Genomic DNA, 12,576 nt, shown 5'->3' on the forward strand with positions numbered 1-12,576 from the left:
CTACAATAGTACATTGACACAGAACTGCCAGGAATTCAGTTAGATCCACAAAAGGCCATGGAACAAGAGATATTATTATTATTGATGTCAAATGGATTTTGACTAAAAGTAGAGAACACCATAAAAATGCTTACTTGCATCTTATTGACTATGCAAAAGCATTAGACTATGTAGACTAAAATAAATGTAAGTTGCTCTTTCTGCAAATGTAACTTTCAGGAGTTTGGGCCTTAGCTGGGCTATCAGCTGACCAAGACCTCCACTCTTTTATCTGTTTACCTTTTTATTTTACTATAGCACGCCAGAATAAAATATATTTTCTTAAAATACAAAAAAAATTAGCTAACATTGAAAACAATAAGTATTCTACAACACTTCATTTCACTTGTGCAAAATCTTATATAGAGACCAAGAAGCAGTGGTTTGAAAAGAAGTGAATATTGCATGCTGTAAAATTAAGAAAGGTTCTATCCTTTCACTATACCTATTCAATCTGTATGCTGAGAAAAATCATTCAAGAAGCTGGACTTTATGAAGAAAAATGTGGCATTAGGATGAGAGAAAGACTCATCAACATTAGCACTATGTGATGGCACAACCTTGCTTGTTGGAAGTCAGAATACTTGAAAGATTTGCTGCAGAAGATCAAAGACTACAGCCTTTGGACGGATTACATCTCAACATCAAGAAAACCAAAAATCCTCACCACTGGGCCAACAGGCAACATCAAGATGGATAGAGAAAAGACTGAAGTTGTCAACAATGTCATCAAACAAGTCATTAGTCTTGGAAAATTCTATTACGTTATACACAACCTCACCAAGGCCAAATATCCCAACCACTAAACTTTCTTCTCTGGTTCCAATTTTTCTATTTCAATCACTAGTTATTATTAATGCATCTGGATTGCACATTTGCTTGATTTTAGACTGAATAACTTGGTAGAAAGCCTCAATTTTTTCATCTGTGAACTATTTGATAGAACCTTTTTAAAATGATAAATTAGATTATGACACTGAGAGACAATGACTGAATGTATCACATCCATCCATACTGTCACTTAGTAGAATCGATTATATTGACAGACACATACCAGAATTACGTACAAAAATCCTCACTTTGGGATTAAGGTGCCCTGACATAAACCATGACATTTTCAATCATGTCATGCAGATGCAAAGCCTGGTTAATAAATGAGGAAGATTGAAGAAGAGTCTATGCCTCTGAATCATAATGGTGGTAAAGAATTTTGTACGTACCAAGAATCTCCCCAAGAATAAACAAATCTTGGAAGAAACAGCAATGCTCCTTAAAAGTCAGAATGGCAGTACTATCTCTCACATACTTTGAACATGCTAACAAGTGAGAGAGAGGTATCATTCCTTGGAAAAGGGCATCATACTTGGTAAAGTTGTTGTTGTTGTTGTTATCTATCACTGAGTTGGAACAGACTCATAGCTGACCCTCCTCCTATGAGTTTTGAGAAGCTGTCATCACAGGTACTTACTTTTGTTTATGTAAGTCAGTTGGGCCCTACTTAACTGTCAGTTGAGCCCTGCTTAAGGCTGTAGTTTGGAGGCTCATGTGTGAATCAGATGGTGTCTGGAGGGTAGGTTCTCTTGTTTTAGTTGAAGTTGAGTGTAAACGGTTGGTTGGGGTTTTTTGTTTTGCTTCCTGTGGATTTAGCTAACTAACAATCAGCTTTGCACTGGAGTCCTCTTGTTTAAGTCAAACAGGACCCGGGAGGGCAGGCCTTTGTATTTAAAAGTTGGTTGAGCCCTCAGGCCTGTAACCTTGGGCATGGTGTTAATTATGATTGGGAAGAACATTTTAACTGTACAGCATTGATCTAGCAGTTTGCTGTACTGAGATGACTTAGGGTTGGTTTGATACTGAACACTGTGACACTGGTATGTCAAAAGCCATAATGAGTAACCATTATGGTGGACAGGGTTTGGTAGAGCTCTCAGATTAAGATAGGTTTGGGAGCTGGATTGGCATCCACTTCCTAAACAACACGCCTTTGGAAACTCTATGAACATCAGTGAAATTATGATAGTTATAGAACAGGGATCAGATCTTTTGTTTATAGTGTCGCTATGAATTATATTTGACATGACAGCACTTACCAACAATAACAACAATCACAGCGAGGAGATTGCCCATCTTTCTCCTGCAGAGCTGCTGGTGGACTCCAACTGCCTGCCTTCGGCTTGGCAGCATAAATTCTTAATCACTGGGTCACCAGACATTGGTAACACAGCTGTTAGTTAATTGTCATCCAGTCAATTCTGATTCTTAGTGATCCTTCCTCAGATTTCTTTTTAAAAGTACTTAAAATGAATAATTCTTAGTCTTACAAAATTCTAATATGTGCTCGAAAACCTTATTTCTCTCACCAACACCATACTTTCCAACCAGAGGGTAAAAAAGCGGGGTCAGCAAAAAGGAGGGAGCCCTTAAAAAAGACGGACTGACTCTGTGCTTGTTATTAATCCATTAAAGATCAATTAATTAATGATCCTTTGTGAGACTGGTGCAGGGCTGGGCGATGCTTCCTTCTCTTGCAACTTGTTGTGTGTGCTGCAAGTCAGAACTAGTATCTGACAGTTTTCAGAGGTAGTAAATCAATCGCAGGGGAGGAGCTGGTGGATTAGAACTGCATACCTTTGGGATTAAAGTGCAGCTTCTTACCACTAGGCCACTAGACCTCTAAAGCAGGTCTAAATCAGAACTGACTGGACAGTATCTAACAACAAAAACTTCAGTACCTTGTTGTTTAACTGGCTTCGATTGTTTTAGATCACACTTAGGGCCCAGTGGTTAGGAGGGGTACTGCCAACCCAAAGGCACATGGCTGGAATCCAGCTATTCCACTGGAGAAAGACAGGCAATCTTCTCCGAAGTGAAAACCCATTGGAGGGTCAGCTATGGATTGGTTCTGACCCAAGATCACAAGACAACAACTCCTTGTAAAAACACGCTTTAAAGTTGTGCAGGATGGGGCCAGTACCTGCTCGCCCTCACTTGACTCTAGGGACTCCAGCTTTCTTCCAAAACTGCACCTAGCCCTGTCCCTTGTCACTTGTGGGCCTCAGTGGTACTGGCAGCCTGAAATCCTGCAGGCTGGCATTCAAGCAGCCTACACGAAATCAGTCGGCTGGCATTACACTGTCTTTTTTCATTCTTGGCCATTTTCACCAGCTGAAGTTACCCAGTTTTTTTGGTTAGTTGAAGATTTCTCTTCTGTCACGTTTCTAACTAGAAATCTGCAAGCTTAGCAAGAGCACTATTCCCTTTTTTGCCTTTCAGTTAAAGCAATGCTAAATCGCCAAATGAATGCATTTTCCTAACCGATGTGTTTTAAAATCCTAGAAATATAAAAGCACCCAAGAAGTGAGGGCGATATCCCAGAAAAAGTGCACTGGTGACACTGAAACCCCAGCACTTCTCCCTTTCGGTGTTAACGAGGTTGCCCCCTTCCGCCTTCGTAAGTCGCTCCGGTTCCACTAGGAGGCGCGCCTTGCAAGACGGGATCTTTTCGGCCGGCTGGCTCACGCTCCCGCCATGCTGCTCGCCCTCCCACTATGCGGCTCACCTGATTGCCCCTCTTCTGCCACGCGGGGGCGCGCCTCGGAGAGCCTTACTTCTACCGCTGATCTCAACGTAGCCAGGACTGTCTCCGGGGTCAAGTCGACCAGCTGATCCCAGACAGATTCTGTGTAGAAGTCTACCGTATGTGCATTGGCAATGGAAAGGGCATCCTTTAAGAACCGCAGCAGCCCCTGCAGCTTGGCATGCAGCGTGGCCAGGTCCGGAGTCTGCGGGAGTGGGCTAGAAGCCGCCATGACGCTTAGCCTCCTGTGCTGTAGGTGGCGCAAACGTAGCCGGGCTGAGGGGAATAGGCCCAGGGCAGCACAGGCGTGATAAATCGAGCTCTGAGAGACTCTACGTAGGCAATGGATTGTTTTGGCTTGGTGACGTATTTTGCCAGCGTCACTGTCATAGTCTGGGGAGGCGGTGGTCGGCCATGGCGCCGGTGAAGCCCGCGGCAGGCCGGCATGCGGGGAGTTGGGGGATGCGAGGCGATGCTGGGTCTCAGGTTGAATTCAAGAATAAAAATGCAAAGCAGAGGCGGTGGCAAGCAAATCATCCGAAAGCTTTTGTGGGAAGCGTCCATGAAGGTACGTAAAACGACAGCCTTTTGACATTTTCCCGGGGTTTTAGAAGCTCTTGTGGCTTTACGGTTAAGGGACCGTGCTGCCCGCCGAACACACGTTCGAATCCACCATCTGCTCCGTAGGAGAAAGACGGGCAGTCTCATCCTGTGCAATTTGCTGCCTCTGAAAACCCACTGGAGGTCAGCCGTGAGTCGGTGCCGACTCAACAACAACCAGGTTTTTAAGACTCACGACCAGCTGAAGCACAGAAGAAGGTTTTAAAAAGTTTTGATTACAGAAATCTGTTTATAAGCCCATTGACGTAACGTTCGTTGAACTCTAGAAGAGAAGACGGGCATTACTCGTAACTCTTTAAACGTCTTCTCGACCTTTAGTCTAATTTTCCTTTAGGTTTTTTACTCCAAATCAGAGAGCGTTTTCGGGTCTAATTTTGTGTTTATTGTGTTTGTGTATGTATTCATTATGTATTGTACATGATGGGGTCTGGTGGCCTCAGTAGATTTTGACTTAGGGTGACCTCGCCCGTGCAGAGTATGGTTTTCAGGGCTGTGACCATTCAGAAGCAGATCGCCAGACCCCTTTTTCGATGCACTTGGGGATAAGGACCTTTGGGTTAAAATACTGTCCACACTCCTTGTTTATTACAAGTAGCACTCCAGTCATCTCGTGTGGTTTTTTTCTTTCGTTTTTGTGCTATCCTTAAGTTACTTTAAATTGCATTTCAGATATAAGAAATACTGACTTGGTTTGATGTGGTGCTAGCTGTTTTTGAGTTAGCATAGCATCTTTTTACTTCCTTGCGGAAGAATTTTCTAACATCTGTCACACGTTTCCTTGAGATAAAAGAATAGATGTGGATTTGTCTCTATTTAAAAATGTTTAAGATCCAGATTAAGTAATTTAAATAAAGCATTTGTTTACATTTGTGAGTACAATAAAGAATTGGATTGATCTGTGTTGAGACTTTAATAGAGTGGCAGTATCGATCAGCACTAGTCTCATCTGTTTGCTAGTCAACCCATCAACTTGAGTTTGTTTCTGGAAACAAACTTTTTAAAGAAAAAAAGAAGTTTTTACTTTTTAAGCGAATAGCTGCTTTTTTAGTGAAAATAATCTCTTTGTGAAAGTCACTTTTTCTCCCCCCGCCATGTAGGACAAGGTTTTGCACTTCGGAGAAAGCTGAAGATTCAGCAAAATTACAAGAAATTACTATGGAAGAAGAAGCTCGCTCAGACGCCTCAGGAATCCCAGTTCACAGATCGATACCCAGATCACCTGAAACATCTCTATTTAGCAGAAGAGGAAAGGCTCAGAAAGCAGCGTAGAAAAGCTCATCAGTCTTTATCAGAAGAAAAGGTTGACCAGCCATTCCCAGAAGAGCAGGGTAGCGTTGACGAGGTTTTGTCTGACGAACATCCTCACCTTGATCAGTCACCACGAAAAGAAGAATGGAACAAAACAGTGAAGTATGGTTCCTTTTTCCTTTTGGAAACTTCTTTTCTTTTTTTAAATGTTCTTTATTTTCAAATCATAACCAACTCATAGCTAACTCGGGAGGATTTTCAGGGGCTGTAAAGCACACAGAAGGAGATTACCCATTTTTATCCCCTGCAGCAGATGGTGGATTTGAACTATCTGCCTTTGGGTTGGCAGTGCAACCCCCTTCCCACTCTGCCTTTCTTAGAGGAGTATTGGCAGCATAGTGGTTAAAGCACTTGGCAGCTGTAGGTCCTGCAATTCAAATCCACCTGCGCCTCCATGAGATAAAACAGTGGTGCTCTCCTCTCATAAAGATTTACAGTCTAGGAAGCCCTCTGGATTTTCTGTATATTCTCTAGAGTCATCGTAAGTCTGAGTTGAATTGTTAGCAGTACGTAGTTGCAGTACCCGTGTATAACCGAGATTATGGTTAAGGTTTTGTCACTCATGACTGGGTAGACAGACTTGAATAGAGATAAGATGGTAGAGTAGATTGAGATTTAAGTTCAAGTACACTTAACAGCTTTAGTATCAATATTCTTCAATTTAATGCTTTTTCAGCCTCTCTTTCAAAACTTGCTTTTAAGTTTCTGTTTAAACACTTTTAAGAGTCTCAGAGCTGTCTGTATTTTACCTGACTGAACTATTTATCCAACTTGGTCCATTTTTTTCCTGAGGGTGTCCTATAGAGTTTTCTTAACATGTTGCTGCACACTTTTAATGATGACTGTGCTTAGAAACACATTTTTTTTTTCTATGTATTACCGTCATTTGCGGCAACGTGTTAATGGTAATATTTATGAAAGTACATTACTAAGTCTTTTCTCTAGCAGAATGGGTGGTGAATTTGAACAGCCAACCTTTAGGTTGATACTCAAGTTATTAATGTTTCTGTTTCCAGGATTCGTAATAACTGTGAGAGCTCTATTGGCCTCATGGATAAGGAATTGTACTACCAATCCAGAGGCCTGTGGTTAAGATCTACCAGCTGTGCTATACAGTAGAAAAATGGGCGTTCTCTTCCCATGTTCTTTACAGCCTCTGAAAACTCAATTGTAGTATCATCTGACTCCATGGCAATGAAGAGTTCCCCCCCAAAAATACTATTATTGGAAATAATGTTCTATTTCTTCCCTTTGCATTAGTTTTCCAGTTTGCATTAATGAGATTTTTCTACAGAAATACTTCAGCCTAAGTGCATGTTGTAGTTTTGATTATGTTGTTAATCCTTTTGACTTTTTTGTTGTCATTTCTCTTACAAAGCTCCTTTACCACTGCAAAGAAAAATAGGAAGAAAACATCCAACCAGAAAGCACAAGAAGAGTATGCACAGATACAAGCCAAGCGTGCTGCTAAGAAGCAGGTAAGTTTTAGTTTTAAAATATTAAGCTCTGTTCCATTATTTTAAGTCTACATGTGAATTCTCTTTCTAAGAAGATTGATTGCCATCATTTAATGTTTGTTGAATGAATCAATAATCTGAGCAGAGTTAACTTTCAATATTTAGGTTCTATGTTTCTGTTATTTCAAAGACATACTACTAGATAAAAAATAGAATTAACTCGAAGATTAATAACAAGTGCTTGTAGGTTTGTGGTTCTCAGAATGAATAGGAAGTTGCACTTTGAACAAGTGGTGGTGGTCGTCGTGTTAGGTGCCATCAAGTACGACTCATAGTAACCCTGTGAACCCTATTCTATCCTGCATCATCTTCACACTTCCTGACACACGAGCCCATTGCAGCAGTCACCATGTCAGTCCACCTCTTAGTTTCCTCACCTTCGATGACACTCTACCCTTCAAAGCATCATGTCCTTCTCCAAGGAATAGCCCCTCCTAGCAACATGCTAGGATGTGAAGTAAAGCCTCATCATTCTTGCCTCCTAAGAGCACTCCAGCTGCTCCCTCTCCATAGAAACATCCTTTCTCCAGCACCAAAACTCAAAGGAATCAATTCTTCTGTCATCCTTATTCAGATTCATAGCAAGTGATCAGAAAGACTATGGTCTGAAGTCCTCAAACTGATATCATTACTCCTCAATAATTTGAAGAGGTCCCTAACTGCAGTACCTCATGACAATTTTATTTGAGAACCACTGAGCTAAGGAAAATATAGACAGATTTTCAAAATTTTACACTAACATAAGTAAGCCAAAGAGGAAAATATTACAACATTTAAAATACTTCCTTACTGTAAAAAGTTGGTCTTCTTAAAAAGAAATACTGAAAATTTGAAAATATTGAAATTTGAAAAGCCTACAAATATGATTTAGTGGAAAGTTCTTGGTTATCATTCAGAAACCCAGAGTTGGTTTCTAGGTGGTACTCATTTACTCACTGAGAGCTTTCAAGTTGAACTGACTCACAACTGACCCTCCCAAAGATTATTTTAGAGACTGCAAATCATACAAGAAGAGATTGCTTATCTTTTTCCTGCAGAGCAGCTAGTGGAAAACTCCTTCCACATTTTACCCAGTAGCGCTCACACTAACCACTGCTGTCGAGTCAGTTTGGGCTTAGTAACCCGGTAGGACAGACAACTGCCCGACAGGATTTCTGCGGCTTTAAATCTTTATGAGACAAGACTCGCTCATTTTGCCCTCATTATCAGGTTGCTGGTAGATTTGAGCTGTTGACCTTATTCTTACCAGCCGAATGCTTAATCTACTGTTTTACCAAGTCTTTAGATTTTGTGTAATTAAGAAATTGGAAAATTTAACATCTCAGGTTTTTATGATGTTTCTTAAACTGGTGACAAGACAAAGCAGCTCCATGGCTATCTTAGATTTTGGCTGCGTAGTTTGTTAGACTTTGATCTAACCCTCTGAGAATATATAGTTTTAAGCATTATTACCTATTATTAATATTTTATTCATTAATATTTTCATTTTTAATATTATGAGACTAAATAGTTTTAAGCATTAGTTCATAGTAAAATGGGAAATTACACAGAGTTGAATTCAAGACACAAATATGAGACTTACTTTCACTAGTAATCTGAGATACTGGGCAAGTCATTTTTGTATCACTATGTCAGGTCATCTATAAAATAAGGATACTAATCTCATAACTTTTTAAAGAATGGAGTAGGCTGGCATTTGTAAAAGCATTTTCTAAGCAATAAATCACCATAAATACATATTATTTTATGACTATATGTGGTTGCAGTGGAAATCAAAACAAATCCACTTTTGTTTAACTTTTACATTTTGTTTGAAAATGTAGTACATTTATTGTATTTCCACTTAATATATAACATGTATTTTTTCTATATTAAAAATATATTTTTTTGTCTTTATCTTAACATAACAAATAAGCTTGATAATGTCTTCATTATTTAAAATCAAGATGTTTAGCAAAATCTGTTGACCATATATAGACATATATCTTTCTTAAATTAAACTTGTGAATTGGTCGGATGACAAGAATACTAGATACGACTTTCTGAAAAGGAATATTTTAGCACTAGGTGAAAATGAAACTGTACTACCTTCTAGCTCTTTTGTTGTTTATTATTAAGCTGAAACCTATCCGTAGCAGACCTTCCGGTGGGTTTTCAGAGAACAGAAATCAGCTGGTGTGTTCGAACTGCATGCCTTTGTTATTGCAGTGCAGTTTTTTGCCACCAGAGCTCTCTCTAGCTCTATAATGAAATAGCCACAGCACCTTGATACACGGAATTGAACAGCTGAAATTGGCAGCTAAAGATAAAATATCATAGATATAATTTAATAGTGAAATAATTATATAAATAAAACTTTTCATTATTCACCTACTGTTAATTAAAATTGCTTCATTACTTATAATATGTTACATTGTGAAAATGGCATATATGGCTTTCATAGCAGGAAATCATATTTTTCAGAATATGAGATTTAAAGTTTCCATTTTGGTAGCTTGTTAGAAAAAATAACTTCTGACCTATATCAGCAGTTTGTTATAATGAAAATCATATGTGTTAATTTCAGGAATTTGAAAGGCGAAAACAAGAACGTGAAGAAGCTCAAAGGCTCTACAAAAAGAAGAAAATGGAAGTATTCAAAATACTTAGCAAAAAAACTAAAAAGGGCCAGCCAAATTTGAATCTACAGATGGAATATCTTCTTCAAAAAATACAAGGAAAAGATTAAATCAGACATTTGTCCTTAATCTCAGTTAAAATATCTGCTGTCTATTGGATTCTTTTGTTGTTATGTGTATATATAATGTACCTCCTAACAGTTAACCAAATGCATGAACAGAAACTGGATTGCTAAGCTGTGCTAAGTATAAAATACCCAAATATTTTTATTTTGTTAGAAGAAAACTAACTACCTTATAGGATTTGTGTTTTACTTGCTTCTGAAGAACTGCAAGAACCTTCTTCTATTGAGGAGAAAGATCCAAACATACTTTTGCTTCTTAGGAAGTAGGGAGCAAAGCTTCCATGAAGCATTTTAATAAAATAGTTCAATGTAGTAATCTGCTATTACGGTTTTTATATTTATGTTAACAAAAGAGGCAATTGCTTACATTGAATTTTTATTCTTTTAAATTGAGTACATTTTATAGGGAAATGGACTTTCAAGAAACAAGAGCAGAGATTTTAAGCCTTGTAAATATTTAAATTACCTTCTGGCCCCACCATACAAGAATGTGGTCTTCATAAGCAAAGCTTGATAGGAACTCAGTCTGATATTTGTAAGCATTCCCTAAAATGCAATCACATTGCTTGCTCTAATGTAAGATTTCTCAAGTGGTGGTAGAAATCCAGCAATACCTGAGCAAAAGTTAAGCATCCTAATTTCTGTGGGACCCTAAGCTTTATGACCATTGTCACAGGAGCATGTTACCCTCTTGATACCCTCATGAGCCAAGGAGAATCTACTCAGATGCAGCACCTCCCATCTATTTCCCTTTTGGCACTAATAAGAAAAGCTTCACAGTACTCATTATAAGCAAATGAAGTGCATAGTAGTCATTTATAAGTAATAATTAGATAATAAGATTTTATAAATGGTAAGAAATTGTAGTCAGATGACTTTCTAGCCACTGTTTTGTCTTCTGGCACTATGAGAATGATGTGAACAAGCAAACAGGGTATGTGACTACTGTTGAGGGGATTGGTCAGTTTTGATGTCCCATCAGGGATAAATGGAACCAGTTTAACAGCAGAAAATGGAAATTTGATACTAGCAAGAAGGAAGCAGAGTGTTTCAAGTGTCCGTTTGGACCAGAGATTCCCCTTTGAGGCAGACTAAGATCTAGAGAGTGTTAGCAACAACAGCCAAGGACTGACTGACAAAAGGGTGACTGCTCCTTGGAAGCTAGGATTTTGAAGCTCCGCCTCACATACTTCAGGCACATGGCCACTAGGGAACAGTCCGTGGAGAAGGACTTCATGTTTGGAAGGGTGGAGGGACAATGCAGGAGAGGAAGAACCCAGATGAGGTGGATTGATTGACATGGTAATTGAAGCAGTGGGGTTGGGTTTGTCAGAGTCAGTGAGACTGGCTCAGAATAGGGCAGGGTTCAGAGCTGTCTTACTTACGGTCATTACAAGTCGCGGACGACTCAATAGCACATAACATCAACCCCACAGCACTAGGGCTAGAACTGGGGGCCATGCTGGAGGACCGAAGTGGCATGGCAGGAAGTAACGTAATTAGCAGCATTAAGATCTGTGAAGTTGAAGATACAAGGTTTGTGAGCATACCTGAGAAACTGTCTTGACTGAAGAATTGTATTTGGTTTTCTACCTGAATTGAATTGTGGTGTTGGAAAAGAGTATTGAATATACCACGGACTTCTAGGAGAACAAACAGGTTCGTCCTAGAGAGGAGACCAGGCTGCTCCTTAGAGGCAAGGATTCTGAAGCTTTGTCTGACATACTTTGGACATGTTGCAAGGAGGGACCAGTCCTTGGAGAGGGACAGCGCAGGAGAGGAAGACCCTTGATGAGATGGATTGACTCAGTTACTGGGGTAATAGGGGTAGGTGTGTCAGAGACAACAAGGTTGGCACAGGATAAAGCAGGTTTTAGGCCTTTGTACATAGGGTCGCTATGAGTCACAGGCAACTCGATGGCACATAACAACCACCTGAATTGTAGCCTACTTCTTGTGTACTGTTGAGTTGGAAATGACTCATAGCTGACTCTGCAGTGGGCTTTCAGAGGCAGTACATCACATACATGTGAGATTGTTATGTTATCTGCTGTCCAGAGGAATATGACTCAGTGACTCTGAACCTTGTCCTGAAGCATTCTCATCAACTGAAATTCTGGAGCCTTTGCTGGAGTCACTGCATCAGTCCTCGTCAAGGGTCTTCGTCTTCACTAACCCACCACCTTCCAAGCTTAATGTCCCCTTCCAAGGAAGAGTCCCTCCTACAACATGCTTAAAGTATATGAGATGAAGTTCAAAGACCTCTCCAATGTACTGAGGAGCAGTGATGTCAGTTTGAAAACTAGGGTGCCCTAGACTCAAGCGATGGTTATGGACTGTGAATAACAGATCTGAACCATGTCCCATCCCATGCCTTTATCAACTGGCATTCTTGAGACATTGCTTGAGTCACTGTGTCAACACATCTCCTTGAGGGTCTTTCTTGTTTGGTGACTACATTTCCAAGCATGATGTCCCTTTGCAAAGTAGATGAGGCAAAGCTTCACCATCCTTCCTTCCAAGGACCAATCTGGCTGTACCTTCACGAAGACATACCTGTTTGGGGTTTTCTGTTTGTTTGGTGGGGTATTTTTGGGTTTTTGTTTTTGGGGTTTTTTTTTTCCCACATCTTGGGATATTCAGTACTGTTCTCCAGCACCACACTCAAAGGCATCATTCTGTCAAGTTTTTTCTTTGTTCAACTCTCAGATAAATAGTAAGAAATTGGAAAGACCATAGCACATCAGGCACACTTTAGTGTTCAGACTGTT

The 12,576-nt window shown here is 39.8% G+C and overlaps 2 protein-coding genes across 2 annotated transcripts in view; one reads left to right on the plus strand and one right to left on the minus strand.

Moving 5' to 3' along the window:
- Positions 1-3,848, minus strand: part of METTL25 (methyltransferase like 25) — a 176,447-nt gene extending 172,599 nt beyond the window's left edge. The window contains exon 1 of the mRNA XM_006882536.1: positions 3,599-3,848. Within this exon, the coding sequence (XP_006882598.1) occupies positions 3,599-3,848 (250 nt within the window). The remainder of the gene's footprint in view (positions 1-3,598) is intronic.
- Positions 3,849-4,030: 182 nt separating this feature from the next.
- On the plus strand, positions 4,031-9,790 carry CCDC59 (coiled-coil domain containing 59). Its single transcript, XM_006882582.1, has 4 exons — positions 4,031-4,184; positions 5,335-5,647; positions 6,924-7,023; positions 9,629-9,790. Exons 1-4 carry the CDS (start codon positions 4,031-4,033, stop codon positions 9,788-9,790), a joined length of 729 nt encoding a protein of 242 aa, XP_006882644.1.
- The last annotated feature ends 2,786 nt before the right edge of the window (positions 9,791-12,576 follow it).

This window comes from Elephantulus edwardii, unplaced genomic scaffold (assembly GCF_000299155.1).
Source record: "Elephantulus edwardii isolate Elephantulus edwardi_28Jun2011 unplaced genomic scaffold, EleEdw1.0 scaffold00021, whole genome shotgun sequence".
NCBI lineage: Eukaryota > Metazoa > Chordata > Mammalia > Macroscelidea > Macroscelididae > Elephantulus > Elephantulus edwardii.

What these genes read in the sequence shown, in the direction of transcription:
- CCDC59 (XM_006882582.1), top strand. Translation starts at nt 4,031, where the DNA reads ATGGCGCCGGTGAAGCCCGCGGCAGGCCGGCATGCGGGGAGTTGGGGG. An exon ending in GAATGGAACAAAACAGTGAA is followed by an intron (nt 5,648 to 6,923) that starts GTATGGTTCCTT and finishes TCTCTTACAAAG; the next exon opens with CTCCTTTACCACTGCAAAGA. An exon ending in AGCGTGCTGCTAAGAAGCAG is followed by an intron (nt 7,024 to 9,628) that starts GTAAGTTTTAGT and finishes TGTTAATTTCAG; the next exon opens with GAATTTGAAAGGCGAAAACA.